The following is a 24,478-nucleotide window of genomic DNA, read 5'->3' as shown; positions in this document are numbered from 1 at the left end:
CCGTGTCAATCATGTAGGATGCTCTTTAAAACTTAAGTAGGCGACATAGTGCTCAACGGATAGGGCAAGGCGCCAAATTGCACCCTGCCTGCGAACGCGCCCCATTAAATTTAGTGAACAACTATGACATCCCATCTTATCCTTAGTCTATCGCATTGTTTAAAACGAAAGTAGGCGTCAAAGCGCTCACGGGAAAAGATGGGCCGCCAAAATCACACCCTGCGTGGGTGCTGGCTGTGCAAAATTGAAATTTTTTTTCCACAAAAACATCGCCACAAGTATTCTCAACAACTTCCCAAAGTTTCGTGGCGATCGGATGAGAGGTGTAGAAATGCATAAAAGACATACCAACTAACTACTACACATAGATTGCTTTATATATATATAGATGAACAACTATTTAAAAAAACTAAAAAAAGCCTGCCTTGCATCTTAAGTTGTAGTAATCATATTTAAAACATAACATAGCGATCTACCCTTTCCCTTTTAGTTCCCTAAACCTATTAAAAAGTTATGTTAGGGTAAGTAAATGTTCTGGACAGAATAAGAATAAAGACATAGTGTACTTGGCAGTTACCTTTTTTTGTATTCTAAAAATATGGTGTTTTAGTACTTTGTCAGCCAATTTTAGGCATTCTCATTTTATTTTTAACAATGTAAAATATTCTTGAGAGTAATGGGGGAGAGGAGGCTTATTACCTGATGGGGGAGGAGTTGATTGACAGGGGGGGGGGGGGGGGTAATTTATTTTTGTGAGGGGTAATAACCATGGAATAGGCCTACTTGACAGTGGGGTAATTTGTTAGACCCAGATCAGACATGTAGCAAAAACTAAACACAAGTTCAATGATGAATATTTAATTCCAAAATCCATTAACAACAAGCATACTGTAGTGCAGTAACTCAAAACTACAGTGTAAATAATTAACTAGTGCATATCATAAAAGTATTAAATCTTAAATAAATAGCCTCCTTTTACAAGTCTAGCAAATTTGGAAAAATAATTTTTATTTTAATCTCAATGTAACTGCATTTAGGTTTAGACAATTAAAATATTAGTGTATTTAAAAAAAATATAATATTTAAAAATAAAAATAAATGTGAATTATTATTACTCAATATAAAGAAAGTTGTAAGATAAACAAATATGCTCTGTTAAGATATATCATACAGGCCTACTACTGGGTTTTTTTCAATCACTGAGGCCTAATTCATACTCGATACCTGTAGACAGTTAACAGCCTTCAAGATAAACATAAAGCTTAAAAAGTAATGAAAGTGGTGTAAAACATACATGGCTGTTGTATCTTGTTGAAGCGGAAAAAATACATTAAAAAGTATGCTTCAGTCAATCACATTTTTAATCTTTAGCTATCCATCAGATCTAGTAGGTCTGAGTCGTCTCCCCTTGCCCCTCTGTCATCTACTGCCATTTCACCCATGATCTTAGTTAATTCTAGGCTTTTAGATTTTTTTGAAGCATCAATGTTGATGACTTTGGATTCAATAGCTTCAATAGGCTGAATACTTGCAGCTTCCCTGAAATAAATTCCATGATCATTTATAGAATTAAATTGTAATTCAGTATATTTAAACAGTTTATTTTACATTTCTACAAAAATAAGAATCTAGATCTATAGGCCTATCTAAGTATCTATCAACTTTGAACTTATTGATCATTTTACAGCTAAACAATTAGCCCCACATAGAAGGAAAATATTTTAAAATAAGGTAGGTATACTAGACCACCAGTTAAGTAAAAAGCTTTTAATTTTCTTATCCCTACTTATATACTTAAGCTTTACATGTTAGATATAGCAAAAAATACTTTTTATGAACCCCATAAACTAGACCTGATAACTATTTTATTACAAACAATAATAGTTAAATCATACTCTTCTTCTTCATCATTTTTGAAAAGATTCAGCCTGAACTCATTTTTTGTTACTTTGGCACCAATTAGCTGTGATAAAAGATCTAGATGGGCTCTGGCTAATGGGTCAGGGCTGCAATTTTCCTAAGACAGTAAACAAAAATTATATTAAAAAAAAAGTTTTATATTTTAAAATAACACTAAATTAGTTTTGTTAAAAAATGTTAAATTTTACAATGGCAACTTAAGTAATGTTACAACTTAGAAAAAGAAAAAAATAGAAAAAAAAATAAAACAACTCAAGAGTTAGCATTAGATTAGCCTACACAAAAATAACAGTTTCTATTGCTGAACCTCAATTTAACTTATATTTAAGTGGAGAGAAGAAAATATAATTGTTACCAAGTCCCCACTATTTATAACTGAGGCAGTGCCTGATCCACTTGTTTCAACTGATCTTGAAACAGAATATCTGTTGGTCAAAGAAATAATAAGATTAGCAGGAAACATTCAACTTTTAAATGAAAGTAATTACTAAAAGTATTTGAGTAGTGGGAAGTCAATTTGAGTATTTTACCATAAAAGTATTTTTTTAATAGTGAGAAGTGACACAGGCAAAAAGTAATCAACTTACATATTTAATCCAAGATTGGTAGATCTATCTCCTTTAAATTCAATTGATCCTTCTTTTGACATTAGAGAATATACTGCTTCACACTTGAATCCCATGTTACGATATTTACCAGACTCATCAAATGATCTGAAAAATTGGTGTTTGTAAATTTTGTAAGCTAAAATCACTATTAATACAATGCTGCAAAACCTACTAGTAAATTTTAAAAATTTAAAAATCTTTATACTTTATAATAATAAGCTTTAAAATGCACTGGTCACTCATGAGTTTTAGTGATCAATGATTTTATTAAAGAAAGCAAATTTGTTTAGTTTTTGTATTTTCAGTGCATCTCATCATCATCATCATCACTGCCTGTCACCCCTGCTGGGGTATGGGCTGCCAAACAAAGATCTCCAGAGTCCTCTGTCCTGGGCCATTTTTTCAACCTGACTCCAGGTATAACCCATCTTTGTAGTTTCAGCCTCCATGTCCCATCTCCAGGTGTATTTTGGTCAACCTCTTTTGTGCTTTCTTTGAGGGTCTGTGTAGTGTATGTCCTATCATGAGGGTCTGTGTAGTGTATGTCCTATCATGAGGGTCTGTGTATGTCCTATCATGAGGGTCTGTGTAGTGTATGTCCTATCATGAGGGTCTGTGTAGTGTATGTCCTATCATGAGGGTCTGTGTATGTCCTATCATGAGGGTCTGTGTATGTCCTATCCAACTCTATCTTCTTTTCTGAGTTTCTTCTTTAGCTGCAAGTTGCCCTGTTGTTTCCCACAGGTAAACATTGATGATGGTATCAGGCCAGCAGATCCTGAGTATTTGTTTATAAATGTCTGGAATTTAGCAATGGTAATCTTTGTCATCCTCAAAGTCTTTACACCAATCAGCACTGATTCTATTTTTTACTTTTTCCTATCTTTAGGTTCACTAATTGTATCAGTTAGGATCTATTCTTTCGTTGGTATTTTTTTGGCCCTCCTATCTCTTGGTATGGGACCATAGTGCTTCCTTTTTTGCCACATGTTGGTCTATGCATTTAAAAGCATATTATTTTAAAGGTTTTTTATATTTATTTAATTTCCTTTTTTTAGTAATTTGTTTGTAAAGAAGTTGACAGCAAACAAGACTAAAAATGGTTGCTTTAAGACCAAACCAATCACTTGCCAGCTGTAAAAGACAATAAACTGCCCCTTCTTAATCTGTTGTATGAGGCAAGAAAGCAACCAACCATTACCAAACAGATTACAATAGATGGTTAGCTGATAGACCAGTAATTTGCTTGCATTTAATCTTGTAATCTCCCCTTTCATAATTGAATTTAAAAAGAAATGTGTTTACAATAATAATCCAAAGTTAAATTTGAACTGGGTAGGCTGCTAAAATTTCCTAAACAAAACATTTAGGGCCTAGAGAATTTTTTAAAGATTTTAGAGAAATTAATAAAAAATTAAAAAACTAAACCTAGTAACTAAATTATGACATAACTATTTTAAAACTTACTTAATATTACCAGGAGGCTCTGTACCAAATGGTAAAACACCCCCAGGTTTAAGAATAAATCGACCATTATTGTTCTGTACCTTGTCTTTCAAAAATATTGAGACCTGAAACAGTTACCAATTCTATCAAATATGATAATTCAGTAGTATTCAAAGTCATATAATTTTAAAAAATGTACCTATGACCATATCTATCCATTAATGATATCACACCATTTTGCCCCTCTTACTATGAGGATCGTTAATAATCTAAAGATGCTTGAAATACCTAAACTGGTAAATTTCAGATCAACTATTTATTTTGAATCAGCTTATGCAATTTAGTATTAAACAAATATTTAAAACACAAAACAATACAGTAAAAATTGTAAATGATGATAAGAATAATTTCAGGACTCACACGAGTATGAACATCTTGAAAGAAATTTAACAGTGTCTGTCGGATAAGTTGGAACTCTCCATGTGATAAGGAAGCATATTGCTAAAAAAAAAAAACGATATTATTAAGAGCACAACTCCAGAATGTTTGGTAAAATCAACTTATTTACTACTGAACTATCTTTTACCAGGCAGAATTCTAACAAAAAGACATACATCATAAATTATTGAAACAATAAAAATGTCTAAATACTATAAATATAAAAGTATGAGCTGACCCGCAATGTAGCATACCCCACTATTTAGTTGTTTTATTTCCTATTTTTCAGTAATTCATAATTTGTGAATTTGACACTACCAATGCTGCGACTGAAAATGTTTTGCTTTAAAACACTATCAGTAGCTAGTGAAGGACGATTATCTTCACCCTCACTTTCCACTCCTCCCCCCCCCTCCCACCCCTGTGAAAGCAGCCATCTGTGACGAAAGTTTACAGACGACAATGGAAAAGATCAAGCAGAATTTATTACCTCCCCTTAGTTTCAAATAGTTTAAAAACTAAATGATCTGCCCCTAATAGCAGTCAGCTCTACGACTGTAAACAGCTCACCAGACTAGTGGGGGTGGGGGTGGTAGCGATATGGTCTGTTGAGCTTACATGGTGGTGGTGTCCCGCATGGTCCGTCCATGAAGAGAATTATATATATATATAGATACATCTTTGTGGGTTTTTTAAGGTGTAATCACATCTTCATTTAATTCAAACCATATAAAATAATTTTAATATAGAAGACTTTTGATGGATATTAACTTATTAAAAAAAAAAAAGTGAATAGGCCAACTTACCTCTATGATAGTTTTATAGCCATACTCCACAAGAGAATATACAGTGCTATTGTCTTGAACATACGATCTTATTGAGTCCATATGGTTAAGGGTGACAAGAAGTATGTCTTTCGGACGCAATGCTAATGAGACTTGATATTTGAAAGCCATTGTCATAAGATCATATAACTGGAAAAAATTTAATTTAGATCATGCAGTTTGAAAATCTTTCAACTAATGAACGCTGTTATATTGTTATTCTCTTGACAAAGATATGTTTTAAACATTCTACTTTAAGATATATATATATATATATATATATATATATATATATATATATATATATATATATATATAATCAAACTATACATAGACTCACTTTGTCCATGCTTGCAGCATTTAATCTCATGATGGATGCATGAGCTATCCGATCAAATACTGAGCGCATTGCTTTTTTGGAATACAGAGTTTGTGGTTTAAAAAGCTCATCAAGAAATTTTTTGTTGAACATAGTCTGAACAATGTCACACAGCACTGAAATAAAAGTTTGATTTCTTGCACTAAAGATCTTAATGATAGTCTAAGAGTAGTTATTTTTCATTTTTCATCAGTTTACACAACCTGAAAGTGAAATACTTTATTCCAAAAAAAAAAAAAAAATGATCACTTACTCAAAAGGACAGAAAATCATCTACTGGAAAAAATGATTAGTGAATATAAGCTTATCTTGATTTTAAAAAATCATCAAATTTTTAAGGAATACCACTTTATCAGTATTCTACTGTCTAGAACATTAATATAATTGAAATTATGAAATATTATAAAATGACAATTGAGAAACGACTAGAATTTTTAGAATAATTCAAGGGGCAGTGGCTCAAATAAATTCCAATAAATCATTACTTTTAAAAGAATTTCATGGTTTTATATTCAATTTGTAGCATTCAAACTGTAATAATTTTGTAAAGCATCAAGGATATACATACACATTTTTAAACTGTCCCTAGGAGCAGACAGTGGTGGAAGATAATATTTTAACAATGCAAAATAATAGTAAAAATCACTCTGACTAACCGTAAAATTGTTTCATTTTATTGCAGTACATGCTTCTATAGTACCAGTAACTTTTATCTGATTAATAATTGTTGTGAGGAGATACATTTATTTTTGTAGTATTAGGATCATGACATTCCACATGTTTGATTAATGACTTCAACAAGTAGGAGTGACCATGCTTACAGTCCTCATCAGAACTTGGGATGTATTACTGATGGGGAAAACTGAGACTCCTACCAAATAATTGGAACACTTGATCTTTGACAGAAATCTCTCTGGACAAGCTGATATGCACCATAAATGGAAGAAGAAATGTACGCTTGCTCAATGAGTACGTACGTTCCATGAGTGCTGATACTGACAGCACCACTGGTATTGATGGTGTTTGTAGTTCACTATTTTTAGCAGAGCAATCATATTTATTTTTTAAATCATCTTGCCTATGACATTCAATATTTTGAAATTAAGATAACTGTTCTGGTGGTCGAACTAGTTATGCATCAGGCATCATGTTTTCATGGTGTGGGTTCTATAGTATTTATTCCTTTTGGCTCAGAGTTTATATTTTTATTTTTTTTTACTTAGTAAAAACTGTTTGTTTAACCTTTAGGGTTAGAAATTACTAGATCTAGATTCTATAGTAGTTTACTAGTTTAGGGTTAGGCATTAATTATAATAAAATTATAATATTCATAATTAATTAATAAAGATAGGAATTAGTGATTAGTTGCTTGGCTTATCATTGCCGGTTACTTTTCACTATGAGACTGACTAGATTCTAGATCTAGTCTAGTTCTACAATTCAAGACTAGATATAATTTCAATAATAAATAAATAACAGAACATTCTGAACAACGTTCCGTTCAACGTACCTTTCTTAGATTTTTCAGAGGGAATTAACTGAGCGTGTAATCTCTGGTCCAAGATATAAATCATTTCACCACCGAGATTAATAAAAAGAAGTGGAAGTGTTTTGACAGACATTTTCCGTAAAATTGATTACGCTGCCAAAAAGAAAAAAATCGACAATCAGAAAGTCTACAGTATAGATCTACACAGCTAAAGCAGTAGCCTAGGATCTATTTTTATTTTTTTCGATGGACTCCAATGACGCTTAATACAAACTATCTTCCGGTGGCAAGGAGGTTCTACAAAAATATTTCGCACTATTACAAATCTGCTTGCACATTTTTGTAAATGATTAAATTCAAGGTAAGATAGGCCCTAACATTTTTAAAAAGATAATAGCTAAATTTAAAAGCCTAAGCAAATGAAAACAAGCTTATTAATGAAAAATAATTTCTGATAAGGGGCTGTCTTTAAATAAAGAAATGCTTTTTTTGGGACAATTTTACCCCTCCCCCCACCCACATCAGAACCCACCCTCTCTGATAATCTGAGTGTTTTGTCATCTCATTACAGATGACCTCTTATTCATATTTATTCAATACAGAAGTGTAGCGCGGGGGGTGCGGACAGCACCGAGTGACACCATTTAGGGGGGTGACACCAAGGCAAAAAATAGTAAAATATATAGAGAAAAATTTGAGGGGGGGGGTGCAAATCGCAAATTGAAAGTTTGTCCCCGGGAAGAGTCGCTAAGCCTCTGGGGGGGGGGGGGGGGGTGACACCATTAAGTGCCACATCGGGTGACACCCGACCTCGCTACGCCACTGATTCAATATACTCATTTGCTAAGCTTTGTGTTACTGATTGTGTCAAAACTAAAAACACATGAAACTTTACTATTACAAAATGCATTAATTGTAATTTTGTTGCAGCCAGACTAGAATAAACACACACTGTTTCCTTTGAAAATCTCTTAATACCACAGTAGCACTCGTAAAGCAGCTCTGAATGGAAATGTAAAATCCTATCTGCAATAAAATCATGCTAATGCACCCTGTAGTCATAAGGCACTTATCTTTGTCCTTGACACTAACACCAGAACTTGAGAATCATCTTCAAGCCTTGGAAGTTAAATGCTAAAGAAAGCTACTAGGAATTTCATATGTGACTTGGTGATAGAGCTGCAGAGACAAAAAAAAAGTGTAAGCTTAAAAGTTACAAGCATGCTAGCAGGACTAGCAAAGTTTTCCAACACATAGTGCCAGACAAAAGAAACAGTGGGAAGTGAAAATGCACAGCTTTGACACATTGAAGATAGCACTGACATAAGAGTGGAGGAGAGTGATCAAAAGGACACTAATGAGACAGATGAGACTGATATTGCTGACACTAAAATGGTGTACAGTAGTACTACAAAGAAAATAAATTAGCTTAATTTAAGGTACTAGAAATAATTGCAGTTAGCTATTAATTATCTTTACTTTAAAATGAGTAAATACTAATATTTTAAATCTATTCTGATGAAAATGAGGCAGCGTGGCCTAGCAGTAGAAAGCTAGACTGCTAACCTGAGAGTCTCAAGTTCGAATCCAGGTTCAAGTCAGTAGAATATCCCTGAGTCCACCCAGCTTTGATATATACCTAATTCACTTGTACAGAAAGTAAAGGTGGCTGACCACACTATCCCTTCATATGCAGCGGTTACATAAACTGGTGGACTCTACTTCACTTACCCCATAGACTGGCAGGTTTGGAAGGGGAACTTAACTCATGTTAGGGAAACAAAGGTGGCTGGGTATAGTGCTGACCACGCTATTCCTTCATATGCCGAGGCTTTTGAAGCAGATGAACTCTACTTCATCTGTCCCATGTGTCTTGGGCACAAATGTGATATGATGATGATTCTAATAAAAGCCAATAGTTGAAATCACAGCTATTTGAGATCAATGAATAACCACAATAAATTCCTATTTACGTGCATTTTTTTAAATTAATAAAGTGAGAAATATTGTATACTCTGTGTACATATATTAGTCAGTGAGAAATGCAGGCACTATAAATTATAGTGACGAACACTCTTCTAACATGTGTGAAATATCAATATTAAAGAGAAGTTTGATAACAATATGTTTGAAAATGTAATTTTCCAGCCCATTCTATAGTGTACCAGAGTACTACACTTTTCTGGTAACATATTCAAAGCAAAGAAAAAAAAAGAAAAACAAAGCATATTCATTTTTATGCAATTCTGTTTATTCAGTGAGATTCTACAACAAAGATTGACATCAGTAAAAAAAATATGTACAAAAACAAAAATAACTGAATATCAGAGCAACTTTGTAACTATTTGTGCTTGTTTAAAAAAAAATAAACCGGGAGTGATCTCCCCTAAACTTTCTCGAATATTTTTATATAAAATTACAGGGGATGGGAACTCGGGCTATAGACATGATTTTTAATCCATTTTAAATACTTAAAGTTTTAAAAATAGAATAAAATCTCGTAGACAAATTAATTGCACACCAAGTGAACGCGAAATAAAAAAGCGCATAATAGTGCGCAATATTATTAGTACTTTTAAAATTTACATTAGTTTTTTGAGAAATCGGAAGTAGCGTAAATTACTACTTCCTGTCAACGGAAATTACTCAAAATTTAACAGAAGGTAGAGAATTAGATCTTTTACTTACATGTGAAATTTCATTTATCTATCTGAAATAGTACTCAAGTTATAGGCTTTTGAAAAATTCAAAGTAGAAAAAGTACCACTTCCGGTTGTCGGAAATCGCTCAAAAGTTGATACGGATCTACGATTTTGATAAAATACTTATATATGAAATTTCATCAACCTAGCTGTAACGGTACTCAAGTTATCGTGTTTACACACGGACAGACAGACAGACAGACAGACACACACACACACAGACATACGGACAAGATTGCAAAATTATGTTTTTCCGTATCAGTGAGGTGTAAACCGTCGAGATTTGTAAAAATCTCGATTTTTTTTTTTTGCACGATTACAATACTTTCTCTATACTACGTATATACGAGAAAGTAAAAATCATGTGGCATTTTCCAAAAATTAAATCAGGAAAAAAGTCAACTTAAATTATTGTTTAGTTCCTAATATATTATTTCCATTAGTTTTAATTCTCATAAACAAAAAAAAAAACTCATGTTGGAACTTGATAAAATGGCTATACAACAAATGGTACCAGCTTGTAATTTACAGATGCAATGATGATTGACATGGTTGTAAAAAAATATAAAACCAACTAAAAATCGAAGGAAAAACACAAGAGTGAGAACAAATATTTGTTTCTAAAAAAGAAATTGGAATATCCACAAAACAAGGAGGCACTGAAGAGAGAAATGTATGCATGAAGAGATTTATCACAGATGAAATGTTTAATGTCATCAAAGTGTTGGATTAAAATCTTGTGTGCATTGCCATTTTTTTTTTTAGAACGTGATTGATTAAAAAAATAAGATGTAGGGGAAACCATCATAAAAATTATTTATATTGAAACAAAATATAGATATCTTATACAACATTTTCAGCTGCAGTAATATTTACTTAAATAGCAGCTTAAACATACTATGCCTGGGGAATAAAGAAAAGTATACAAGTATTAACATGTTTATTAGTTTTTTAAAAATTTCTCTAAAGACCTATAAAGATATTAATTCATAATAATAGCTAGTTGTTTTAAAATATCCTAATTATTTAGTTATTGATTTAAAAAGTTTTATGGTTAAAGTTAAAGGACAAAAATTATAAAACTATATATATTTTTGTTGGTTTATAACGAAAACAAAAAATATTACTAATTTAGATTTTGATACCAGTGGTTTCCAAACAGTTTTTCACTATGCCCACTTTTGACAACTGAGGGGCGGAGTGGTCTAGCGGCAGAGAGCAGGATTGCTAAACCGTAAGTCTCGAGTTCGAATTCAAGTCAGTAGACTGTCCCTGAGACCACCCAACTCTGATGGGTACCTAACTCACATTAGGGAGAGTAAAGGCGGCTGGGCATAGTGCTGACCACACTTTCTCTTCATATGCCGAGGTCACAGAAACAAGTGAACTCTACTTTACTTGTCCTATAGACTGTCAGGTTTGAAAGGGAACTTTACTTTTTTACCCTTGACAACTGGAAAATGTTGGCACCTTACAAACACTCTCATATACATGTATATAAAAAGATATGTATATATGTACGTATACATGTGTATATATATATATGTATGCATATATATATATATATATATTTATGTAATATATACACACATATATACATACATATATAATTATATATGTATATATATATATATGTATATATATGTATATATATAAATATATATATATATAAAGTATATATATATACATGTATATATCTATATTATATATTTATATACATATATATACATTTATGTATATATATATATATGTGTATATCACCATCATTGCCCAAGACACAAGGGGCAGATGAAACTAGTTATCTGTTTCAATGACCTATGCATATGAAGGGATAGCGTGGGCAACTATGCACAGTTGCATTTGTTTTCCCCATCATAAAAATAATATATATATATATATATATATATATATATATATATATATATATATATATATATATATATATATATCTGTGTGTGTGTATATACACACACATATATAAATGTGCATGCAAATTTGCAAAAATGTATAAATTATAAGTGTAATTGAAAAGAGTCATATTTGTTGTTTCTACAAATAACTAATGAAGTATCTGGTTATGGGAATTTACTTGCAACTAAAGCAGAAATACAACTCCAAAAAATAGTTTCATTTTTGAGTTCAAACTGTTTATCAAATTGCACAATGTAGTCAAGACACTTTAAATCTGCCTGCTTTATTTTTTTAACGACAGAAGTTTATAAATAATTTTGGTTGAAACCATTGTACACTTTTGAAAAAGGAGCTGAGAAATATCTAAAAATGGGTTATTCAATACTTTTATTATTACATACTGTTAATTCTGCTAACCTGTTTGTGCTAATAGCCTCCCAGTTTGGAAATTGTTGGGTCAAACCATTCTTATCAATAAAACATTATAAAGAAATGTTAGTTGTCTGTGTGTAAGATATAAATTTTGGCATTTCAGAGAGAATACACAATGGAATGATACATTCACAACAAATTAGCTTACAGATGTTTACTGACATCAATATTTATACATTTTCATGTATGATAGGATAACAATGGAAAAAAAACAAGATATTATGAATCTAAAAGCTTACAGTTAACTTAAAAAACATTTATATTTCTCATAAGCAAATAAAATAATCTTGGCTATTTACAAAATATGGTATAACTTGTAATTATTGATAGTTTGTAAAATGTCCAGACATCAAGTATTCCACCCAAATAATTACATTTAAAAGTTTATAAATTAATAGTTATCATACGAAATTATGTTTTCTTTACAAAGTTTGTCATGCCTGAACATTTTATGTATTAAGAAGTTAGTTCAGTTTAATGGAATGGTAGCTTTTAAACTAATGGATTGCACTAGGTAATATTAAGAATTTTAATTAAACACTAAATAAATTTAAGTGTGTCTAGCATAAATATTTATTGGAACAATCGATCAACAATTTAGTTATGTTTGACTAGACTGTGTTAGTGAGAGTATTTGGACATTAGTATCATTACAACTGAAACTTCTGAAAGTTTGAAATTTCAAGGTTTTTATTCTTGTCACTACAGCACCTTTGAACTTTACTACATGAAGTTAAAAAGTGGAAAAATATGAGAATTACTGTCGGGCTTATTCTTAGTTATATCTATATCATTACAAAGTAGGCTTACAATGGTAACAATAAACAATGTGTTTAAAAATACCCGAAAACACATTTTATAAATACTTTGGATTGCTTAATGCTAACAAAAGAATTTACTTTGTTAATGGTGCAGCGTTTTAGGTATAGTAAAAATAGAAGCATAACAAACTATCTTTTATACACTTGATTATTTAAAAATCAAAGTTATTAAATGTTCAACGAATTAAACAAATTTAAAGTTAAAAAAAAAACACCTGTAAATGTAGTTTAAATACATGTTTAAAAAAAACACAAACCAGTTAAGTTTAACTAAGACACAAAGATGATGGGATGAAAAACTATTTAAAATAAGAACAATGAATCAACATTAAAACCATAGCTAAAGCAGGTAAGTTTAATTTTTGCATAATATAATACAGCATAGCTTCTCAGAATATAATCACTTAAATTATGAAACATTGCGTAAGTAAGTTAATGTATTCTGTAAATATGTAATTATTTAGATTAAAATAATAGTCATTTTAGTGACAGTTAATTAAAAAATAAACTATGTCAGCTATTATCATAAATTATTTAGTTTTAAATATAATTTGTTAAAAAATTTCTTATGTGGTTTCTTGAATTTGTTCTCTTAATTCACATTTTTATAAACATGTGTATGAATTCAAGTAATACATTTTTAAATTAATGAGTAATATCCCAAGAACTTTTAATAAATTAAAAAAAAAATCTCTACCATTTTAAACATTTTATTTGAAACAGTGGATGGATCATAAAATAAATCTTTGGGAAAAAACCTAAACACTTTAAACACATATACCAATAATTTGCTTTAGAAACCTTCAGATATGCATAAGGGGTTTAATATTATTTCAATATGAACTAATTTCCTGAGAAAATGAAATTAGATGTAAAATAATCAGTGGTAAAATAGGCAACATTTTAACTGTCAGTAATGAGTCCATAATAGTTATAAAGATGTTAAGAATTTTTAATTGATTATAAATGCTGAAATATTGCTTTGAAACATAAACAGTGATGTATGAGAAAAGGGGTCTGTTATATTAATAAACTTATAGCTAGCAGAAATATTGCTTTTCAGCAAATGTTTGTTTTTTGGCAAATTGATGGTAAAATTGTAAAAAAAGGAGGTTTAAGAATTGAAAAATGCCAGATCGATCATCTGTATAGTATAAATACTGCTAGGCATTAGCATATTTTTAATTAAATTGGTATGTGAAGATAGAGGCTTAAAGAAATAAACACAGATATTTAGTTTTAGAAATAAATAATTCATATGCTCACAGCCACTTACTACTCTAATGCATATGAGTTGTGCTAATGTTACTACAAATATAACATGCCAACACTATAAACATGACATATTAATGTTTGCTTGACTGAACTACTGATAGGGACATTTATGCATGATTAAGTTTCTAAGGAAACATTTCCATAACAGTATTAATGCACACAAAGATTTAAGTTACAATGTTTAAGCATGAGTTGCTAGGTTCAACTAGTACCACCGTCCGGCCTTTTGGTCTGCTTTATCATTTGCCTGATCTTACCAGGCTCATAACCTTCTGGATCTTCACAAAGATGCACAACAATTGCAGGTGCAGCTACTGTTGGAGGATGGACTTCATGGGTATTACCTAAGAAATCAAGTTGAATGTTTATATATTTTTGTACAGGCTACAATAAACATGCGTGTTGTGTTATCTTCTTTGTTCTTAATTATTAGTGTTAGGTCTCCCTCCAACACAATTAAGTATATGTGTCAACTCATTATGCACCATTTAGGCAGCTGACTCCGATTTCAGCCTGCTTTTCTTTTTGGATTTGCTTCCATAGCAAGAACAAACTACAAGACAGCAGTTGTTTGATTTTGGAGTTGTCTCTCCTAGAAGTGTTGCTGTCACCAGCTATCAAGCCTCATCTGCCCAAGGGTTCGAACTTGGGACTTATCGATCTAGCAACCATGAGCTTTACTGACTCGACTACGCCAAGTTATAAAAAACAAGTAATTAAAAAAAGTCTAGTGACAATTTTAGCGCAATTTCCTTGTGTTATCTAAAAATAGCTCTGTCGTAGCGTAAATCAAGAGCAGGGTTAGTAAAACCATTGGTTAGTTATTAAAACGTTTTTTATTAATTTTTTTTCAGTATTTTACATGTTTTATTTACAATAGAGTAACATGACTAAAAACCATTGCGCGCCCAGCTACCGAACGTGACGTCGCAGCCATTGAACGTGATGGCGCAGCTATTGAACGTGATGACGCGTGTGGTGTGGTTGCATAAAATGCCTACTAATTCGGTCCAAATTTTAATTAATTCAAAAAATTTTTTGTGACCAAACGAAAGGATATTTTTGAAAACTTTCTTCGGCAATATTGTTCTAAATTATGGCAGGAATCGATTGGTACATGTTTCAAGTCGCTAAGTGGGTTGCTGAGATATAGGCCAAAAACTGAATTTTTTCGAGTTTTTTTGGCTTTTCCGGGAAATCCATGAAAGAAACCCGGAATTTTTATGGCCTATGTTCATCCTCGTAACTTGCTTAACATAATTGTTTTTGTAACTAGTCATCGATATTGCTTCGTTGAGGAGGAGATACGACTTAAAGCTGCGGACACACATCCATACATTCATCCATCCATCCAGAAATGACGGGTTAATAAACGCAATTCTCCAGAATGGAAATTGCGCTAAAAATGACTATTTACAAAATGTATAGACGATGCATATTAGGATGGTCCGTATTTTTTTTTAAATTTTCATTTTTCAATGGGGCACTTTCATTCGGATTCCATTTTGTGAAGAAAAGAAATTCAGTTAAAATATTTAGGTCAGATTATATTTGGGGGCTGCTACCTCAGAAGAGTCAGACTCCATATTAAAAACAGTGAGTTCAAGAAAGTTAAGAAATCACAGACCGAAATTAGGAAATATCACATCACAGAGCTTTAATTATTAAAAACATTACATTTATCTAAACCCCTATTTTATTGTGTTTTTAAAATTGCGTCCCTGACCCATGTAGCTAAGATAGCCGTTGGGGAACTCAGCCAAATAGGCTATGGATACGATGGGTTACTATAGTTCACTAAATCGAATCCGGTGCGTCCTCTGGCAGGGTGCTATTTGGCACCACATTTGTTTTAAAGATCACCCCATAATTTCGACACAGTGGCATACGACATTCAAATGTTTAATCTGAGCTAGAGGCCTACATGGTTCCCCTCCAGTAGTTTAACCTGGTCTCAAGACAGTGCCCCGCTCGCTACTTCCCTGATACCTGTGTGTACTACCTCACTACAACGGAGTGATTAACGTAAACTCAAGTAGGTAATGTGGTAATTCAGTTGCCCTGACAAATATGATCCAAGAAATATAGCGCAGGCATTGTTTACATTAATGTGACTGAAATTTAGACGGCAAGGTCAAATGTCTAAGAATAAAGAATTGGTAATAAATTGATGAAACCCTCTTAAAATATTGTGTCAGATTTTCTTCTGAGACAGCGGCAACGTGGGATGGGCAAGATAGTATACATGAATATATGTTTTTTAACTTATTTATGCTTGCATTGCAAACACAAAATTCAGTTACAAGAGAAACTGATGCAATGGCAAAGTGATGATCTACTGTCATTGTCCTCATGTAAATACACTCTCCTGTCTTAGCAATAACTACTTTTTTTAGTTTGTCTTTTTAAGCATTAAAGTTAACACTTTTTTTTCAATTGGGATGCAATAAGTGATACCAAAACAGAGTAATATTTAAAAAAGCAGCGCTAGTCTTATATTTAATGTTTGAATAGCATACCAGGATTGAGCTTAGCAATAGCATGAAGAAGATCATAGTTAATGACAGGTTCAGCCTCTGGAACTGGTTCCCATCCCACTGGTGGTGATGCAGGTGGAGAGATTAAAAACATCCTCTGTGGTGCAGGTGGTTGTAAGTGAGTGTTATCTGTATTTTGCGGTCTGATATGCTGGCATTTTAAAAAAAAAAAAAGTGATAAAAAATTTGAAGAATAAAATTTCCACAAAGGAAAAAAATTATTTGTTCAAATTATGCAAATAATTTGCGTATTTAATGCTAGAGTGGAGCCTAACTCTATGTATACCTATTTATTTTACACTATAGTATACTGTGTCTAATACAAAATACCAATTTATAAAAAAATATGTTTATCATTATGTTTTTCTAACTAAAAACATATACTGTAAAACTAAAAATAAAAGTAAAAAATAAAATAAATATCTAAAACAACCATTCATAATTAATATAAGATGAAAAATTATTTAAAAAATTAAAAACTTGCGTTTAGAAACAAAAGTACCTGAATAAAATAACACCGAATACTCTGCCCACAAATAGTTACACCATCATAGCGAATTCTAGCAATAGATGAGGATTCAGATGACGAGAACTGAACACGAGCTCTTCTGAAGTTTTTAAGATAAATAAAGCTAACATCTTTATCAAGTTCTCTGAACACATTTTCAAATGTTGACTGTGGATAATAAAACAACATTAGAACATAATAAAACACTCAATAACTAATAAAACTTTGAAACTACTAGTTTTGAATTTAAATAAACTGGCAAGAAAGTTCTATAATTAAGTGTAGGTCTACCTGTGCTACTGTGTCCTCAAAAACACTGATATCAATGTTAGTTATTATAAGCGCTGATGGCACATCTTCAACATCTACCATTTCAGTCAAATTTTCCAGTTCATCACATAATAAATCCATATCTATGTCATCCATTGACTCAATGGAGTCACTATGATTAGACATAATGAGCTGTTGAAGTCTTCTATAACAATGATGATAAGATACTTTATATGATAATATTGGTGGAAATCACATCAGATGTGTCCATTTTTTGGGTTAGCTTTGGTGAAGTTGACACTTTTTATGTAGGAGATACATTTAAGAAATGGTTTGTGTAGAGGTATTTTCCCATTTGCACAGAGCTAAATTCAAACATAAAAATAAATTAATAATTGTGAAAAATCAAGACATCAGGTAAAAGCTTCAAGATAAACACTCAATTAAATATAGGTTTACTTAGACATAATAAAGGCCAAAAATAATTTGCGTATTTAATGCTAGAGTGGAGCCTAACTCTATGTATACCTATTTATGTTACACTATAGTATACCGTGTCTAATACAAAATACAAATATTATAATAGTAATGAAAAATAGTATCCAATAGTAAGTGAAAGTTACTACTAAACCAACTTGACTCTACTATGACCCCCCCATCCTCCTTTTAAGTTGTTCCGTAAGGACATCATAAATGCAAATTATCAAAGGGACTGAGCAGTAGTGGGGTAGTAATATGTGACCTGACTGACTGAAAGGAGATTGTTATTATTGTTCTGAGTTTATTTTTAACTCAATGAAACAAGCCTGCCTGTTGGCTGAGGCCAGGCTGTGGGGACGTTCTGAACGGGATTCACAGGGACAACTTGAAATATTGTCCAAAATTTAAAATAATAGGGGAGATTATATGCCTTAATTTATAAATTATTATAGGGTTATATCAATTTATTAACATAATTTATAATAGTCGGCTATAATTAAATAAGCCTAGGCCTACTTATTTTACCCTAATAACTAGCCAATAGTGAGGCAATAGCCTAATAAGTTAATACAAGTAGAAAATCTGGCCGTATTTGCCCTAGCGGCAATAATAATAAATGGTAATCTATGGCTTAAGGTACGTAAAATTAACCGAGGCTAGTAATGTGAAAAATGAAAAGACGGTGCGTCATTAAATTTTAGTAATTGTTTCACATTTTTAGGAAGATTTGTTTTGAAAGTTACAAAAACGTTTAAAAGTTTAATTCATGTACCTGTTTTTAAACAATTGTATTAAAACTTTTCAGTAGGCCTAATAATTATTAATAATTAAAGACTAGCCATATTTTGATATTTTCATTAGATGCAACCAAGCTCGTTTACTTTAGCAACCATCTTGTTTTTTTTTTTTTTGTAAACTTATAGCGGGAGATTCATGGGAAGCCACTCTATTATAAAAATGGTTGCTGTTTATATAGCAAATCTTGCTCGCAAACACTGCTGTTTAAAGTTAATTTCTGGCCTATATTAAGATTAGCCTAGGCCTAGGCCCCTATATACTATAATTTACTATATTGTATATACTGTAACTATAGGCCTATTTTATATTATATATATTTTTAGCCATTGATTTTGGTTTATTATGCAATTATCTATCAGACTATAATCTATAATTATTAATAATTATAATATATGACACAAAGGTAAAATCTTAGTTTAGCGTCGTAAATTCCAACATGTAATGTGCGATGAAGGTAACTAATGAATATTTCTTTAATTTGGCCATATTTATGTCATATTTTACATAACATAACAGATAATTGAATAACAAATCACAATCCAAGACCAAACCAGTCATAAATATCCTGGAATAAACTTTAAACTACCCCGTTTGAGACAACAATGAGTAAATACAAGCAGCGGCTATGTTTTAAAAACAATAAATTGTCTATTCGCATGTCTTTTGTGTTGATTTTGTGGTTTAATATGATTGTTTTGTATTGTTTTAATATATGCCGGGGGGGGGGGGGGTCGTCCATAAATGACGTCACACTCGTAGGGGGGTCCGTAATTTTGTGACGTTGTGTGATGAGGGGGAGGGGTTCAGATGGTGCGACGTCACACTTTTGCATTTTAAAAAAGCAATGTTACAAAACGAATTTTAGACGTTATTTTGCGTTTTAAAAAAACTGTTTTAATACATTGTAATAACAATTGATTAAAATACTCTATTTTGACAGAGTTCAGACAAGATTTTGGAAAAATATAGCTGTTTAAAAACAATTCAACTGCAATTTTTAGGGGGGGGGGGGTTGTAGGCTGAGGTGTGACGTCATTTTGGGGGGGGGGGGGGTCTGGCTTTTTGTGACGACGTGTGACGGAGGGGAGGGGGGGGGGGGGAGGTAAAAAACGTCAAAAAAAGCGTGACATCATTTATGGATGACCCCCTGTATAGTAATTTTTCTTTTTTTTTTAAAATATAGTTGACATGAATGACTAATAGTCCGTATCAGACTTAATATTGTGTGCATCCAAGACCACAACAATTGTTAGGAGGTCGAACTTTTGAACACTTTATTTGCAGTAAGCAAATCAATATTAGATCGCTCATAAATGACGTCGCTCTTAAGATAGTAATGACAGCGTGCATTATTACAGAGCAAACATATGAACATATTGTTTCAGATAGAAATTGTGATTTGTGGTGGGGAGAGTTTGAGTATGTGATTTTGGAGACGGGTCAGGGTTTTTTTTCGTGAAAACTGGATGGTTGTGGGAGAAAGACCAGCTGTAGAAGTATGACGCGTCATTCATTGGTGATCCATTTTCTCAGTGGGGACGAAAGAACTATTAAGAAGGGTCAAGAAATGTAAAAAGCTTGCCGAGTCGCATTTCTTGAACCCTACCTTTTTCATTCCCCCACTTAGCACATCGTCACCGAGTTAACGCTCGCACGTGACGTCATGTAGCGGTACCGCCGACCGTTAGGCTAATTTTATAGAAAAAAAAACAACAAGCACTGCCTTTTTGACGCTTTTGCGACGTTTAGTTTGATTACATAAGTTGGTGTTCATTAAACAGCCCCTAACACATCTATCACCCGTCCATTTAAACATACGTAGTTATTTCTGCAAGCTTGCTGTCTTGAGACTTTCGACCCTTTAAAAATGTATTAAGCTCTCACCGTATAGAACTAGACTACCCATATTAAGCTCCAAAAGAAGCTTGGTGAAAATATATCACAATATACATTTTTAAAACCTTAACAATGTCAATGAGGCAACTTTGTCGCACATTACTAGCCTCGGCCAATTTTACGTTGTAGTCTGGCGCGTTGCTTAGATGGCTGGATTGACCTCTGACCCTGAAACGTCACGCGTCATTTTTAGACGGTTTTTACGTTTATTTTAGGGGTCCTATCCACGACAAATGAAAAACCTGTTAATCTCGCAATTTTTCATCATTATTTTAATGCAAAATGCTAATAAAATGGATAATATGCCTTAGAATGCCAGAAAAAATCGAGATATTTGTTGTTGTAAATAATGAGAGGATTTCTAGTGGAGCGCTCTCCGTAAAAACTGAACCGCCGCTAAAAACGACCGACCTCCGGGGAAAACGGCCCGACAGACTCTAAGTTATTATATAATTGAGATATTTACCTTGTATATTTACATTATTATTGATTCTGGTTTCCAAAATCTTATCCCAAAATGAGGTACCCACGCTGACATTTCTATCCGCTATTTTTAGTATCATGACGTCATTGCTACGCTAGTTGCCAGACTGAAACAACTAGTTTTTGTTTTTTACGGAATGAACTGTTAAGTCTAGTATTTTAATTATAATTCAATTGTAGCATGTGCGGAAAAAGTAAAATTATGGACATTATTATTGTATTAGTAATTTTATTAGTATATTGATTTTTTCTTCACTGTGGGCCGACAGTTGCTGCATTCGTGACCGGTGGTTAACCTCGTCAACGCCGCGTGGCCTATTCGCTTATATAATCAGTGATGCTCGTTCAGTGGCCTTTTTCAGAGCTAGGCCTAATTACGGGCGATTTTTAGACTTCATTGAGTCTTTTTCATTGCTGCATATTTTAAAAAATGCTCGTTCAGCTGCCTTTTTTTTTTTGCGCTAAATAATCTGTTTACGGGCATTTTAAGCGTTTATTTATTTATTTTTTTAAGCTAGACGTAGATCTAATTAAAAATTTTTTTTTTATACAGCTGGCTGTCTAGCATGTCTGATATGTGAACTTTAAAAAAAATGACCGAACTTTAAAAAAAAATTTACCAGAAGTAGGAAAGTAGGTCTGTTTTTTAATTTGCTTGAAGAAGGGGGGGGGGAGGGGGGAGAGAAGTGAAGACACCGACCATCTAGTGTACGCGTGTTCATTCTATGACGTGTACTGAACTCACGGTGAACCCGCGACCGTAGTGGGATTTTTCATCCACAGGATAGTAAACATAAGCAAGCAATCACGCGAGTGACGATGTTTGGAGATTTTTAAAAGAAAAAAAAATAACATACGTCATGTCTTCAAAATGAAAAAAAAAATGTAATGTAAGAAAAAAAAAAGACACTAATACCATGTATGAACCTCAGCTGCCACACTGTTGACTCAATATAATCATCCCCATAATGTGAATTGAGTGTAAAATATGTATTTGTATTTATAAACTATCTTAACTATTAACTATTACTATCATATTATTTTAAGCATATTTATTATTTAAAATTAGAATTTGAAATAAAAATATTTATTATGGCCATTTGATTTTTGCAGGTGTTCATTACTTCATAAAATGGTATGAATAACATGTAGAATAGAATTTAATAAATAATAAAATAACTACATCTAGTTTTAATTATCAACCAGTTGCTTTTTGTTATTTTCCGGTGAGTAAATAACCTAAGCTGACGCAATTACCATGGCGGGAATTAAAAGCTCGTGGACACAAGTCCACGACGTCATGTTATGCCGGTCGAGGAGTAAGAACGCGTTTTGTCGTTCATTTTCCATTCTCGGATAATTTTCAAATTCTCTCTTTTCTCGTCAACCGAGTAAGCTAGATATTTAAATGTGGTGTCAAATGTTCTCTTAAGGGGTAAGGAACTTAATGGTGTATTTGAAATAACATAATGTTTTATTTTAAAAAATCCATAATTCAACCTATTACGTTGAATTAGAATCTACCTAAAACTAAAACAATACAATAGAGTAGATTACCTGAAAATCCTAAAAATAATTTAAATATAGATCTAGTTATCGACTTATAGATTTCTAGTCCTACTCCTAGGACCTAGATCTAGTCCTAGTGTCCTAGTAGTACTCAAGTAAGTACTGTAGTTACACTGTAGTAGAATAGTAATTAGTAATCTACTCCTTCTAGAGAGGCTAAAACATGAAATTATTAATTTATTAAATCTAAACCAGAATATTTTTCAGTTGATGTCTGTGTATCTTCTGTTTACTGCTAGACTTCTAGATCTAGATCTTTATAAAGACAGTAGACAGATCAACTGAAGACTAGAATCTGGTGACTAGGGCCCTTTTTTACACAAAATATCTGTAAAGGGAAAGAATCGATGAATAAGGCCTAACATAAAACAATTTTATGTTACTTCCGGTAAAGCCGTTTCCGTTTACATCAGACTATATTTATATTTTCGGGTATACCCGTCAAGTAATAATAATTAATAAATAACTATGGAATACTGGCAGTGGCGTGCAGAGGGGGGGGGGGGGGCGGAGGGGGCCCAGGCCCCGGGCAGCCACATCAAGGGGGCATCCAAAGGGGGTAAAAAAAATAATTTTTTATTATTAATTTTTAATTTTTTTTTTTTTTTTTTTTTTTAGGAAAGCTAAATGTCTACTAAGGTTTGCCTACCTAGGCAGAATTATCAAATTATCACAATTTGCCGAATTCACCGAAATGTGTATATACAATCAACACATGGCACTGATATAGTCATCGTACTGTCCGTGTCGTACAACCTTCAGGGAGAAAGGGGCATCGGTGAAGGGTAGTGGTGTAGTAATCATTGATATTCCCCGAATAAATGTATGCAGTCTTTCAATTAATAGAGTATCTGATACTTGTGTAGGTAGGGGCATCTTTTAGAGAACACGCCCATAATCATTTTATACACTTGTGGTCATCCATAGAGTATTAAAGCCCATGATTATAATTTACACACTGTAGGGGCATCTTTTAGAGAACACGCCCATAATCATTTTATACACTTGTGGTCATCCATAGAGTATTAAAGCCCATGATTATAATTTACACACGGTAGGGGCATCTTTTAGAGAACACGCCCATAATCATTTTATACACTTGTGGTCATCCATAGAGTATTAAAGCCCATGATTATAATTTACACACTGTAGGGGCATCTTTTAGAGAACACGCCCATAATCATTTTATACACTTGTGGTCATCCATAGAGTATTAAAGCCCATGATTATAATTTACACACGGTAGGGGCATCTTTTAGAGAACACGCCCATAATCATTTGATACACTTGTGGTCATCCATAGAGTATTAAAGCACATGATTATAATTTACACACTGTAGGGGCATCTTTTAGAGAACACGCCCATAATCAATTTATACACTTGTGGTCATCCATTGAGTATTAAAGCCCATGATTATAATTTACACACTGTAGGGGCATCTTTTAGAGAACACGCCCATAATCATTTTATACTTTGTGGTCATCCATAGAGTATTAAAGCCCATGATTATAATTTACACACTGTAGGGGCATCTTTAATGTAATTTGCTTATATTCATCATAATACTTTTGAAGGGCATCCAAACAGTAATTATGCCCGCATTCATTTTATATATCGTCAGGGCAACTTTAAAGTAATTTACTTGTATTCACGTTTGTATTTATATAATTACAGCAATTATGCCCATATTC

At 32.5% G+C, this 24,478-nt stretch overlaps 2 protein-coding genes across 3 annotated transcripts; both read right to left on the bottom strand.

The window, feature by feature from the left end:
• Positions 1-844: 844 nt before the first annotated feature.
• LOC131948281 (protein OSCP1) lies at positions 845-7,365 on the bottom strand. The gene is made up of 9 exons (XM_059309822.1): positions 7,126-7,365; positions 5,577-5,731; positions 5,219-5,386; positions 4,395-4,475; positions 3,996-4,099; positions 2,508-2,633; positions 2,276-2,345; positions 1,896-2,017; positions 845-1,539 (listed from the first exon to the last, which is right to left on the bottom strand). The coding sequence occupies exons 1-9, from the start codon at positions 7,235-7,237 to the stop codon at positions 1,368-1,370; spliced, it is 1,110 nt and encodes a 369-aa protein (XP_059165805.1). The 5' UTR covers positions 7,238-7,365; the 3' UTR covers positions 845-1,367.
• A 5,946-nt stretch (positions 7,366-13,311) lies between these two features.
• LOC131948289 (calcipressin-1) lies at positions 13,312-23,137 on the bottom strand. 2 transcript variants are annotated; one of them, XM_059309835.1, is made up of 5 exons: positions 22,979-23,137; positions 17,582-17,925; positions 17,285-17,458; positions 16,765-16,933; positions 13,312-14,589 (listed from the first exon to the last, which is right to left on the bottom strand). In XM_059309835.1, the coding sequence occupies exons 2-5, from the start codon at positions 17,744-17,746 to the stop codon at positions 14,447-14,449; spliced, it is 651 nt and encodes a 216-aa protein (XP_059165818.1). In that variant the 5' UTR covers positions 17,747-17,925; positions 22,979-23,137; the 3' UTR covers positions 13,312-14,446. The 2 variants fall into 2 exon arrangements, with proteins under 2 accessions (XP_059165818.1, XP_059165819.1); XM_059309836.1 differs by lacking the exon at positions 22,979-23,137 and adding an exon at positions 22,775-22,895.
• Positions 23,138-24,478: the final 1,341 nt, after the last annotated feature.

This window comes from Physella acuta, unplaced genomic scaffold (assembly GCF_028476545.2).
Source record: "Physella acuta isolate Inbredline_101_S28 unplaced genomic scaffold, ASM2847654v3 ptg000636l, whole genome shotgun sequence".
Classification (NCBI taxonomy): Eukaryota; Metazoa; Mollusca; class Gastropoda; family Physidae; genus Physella; species Physella acuta.
Note: the sequence above shows the minus strand (reverse complement) of the source record. Positions and strands in the feature narration are given on the sequence as shown.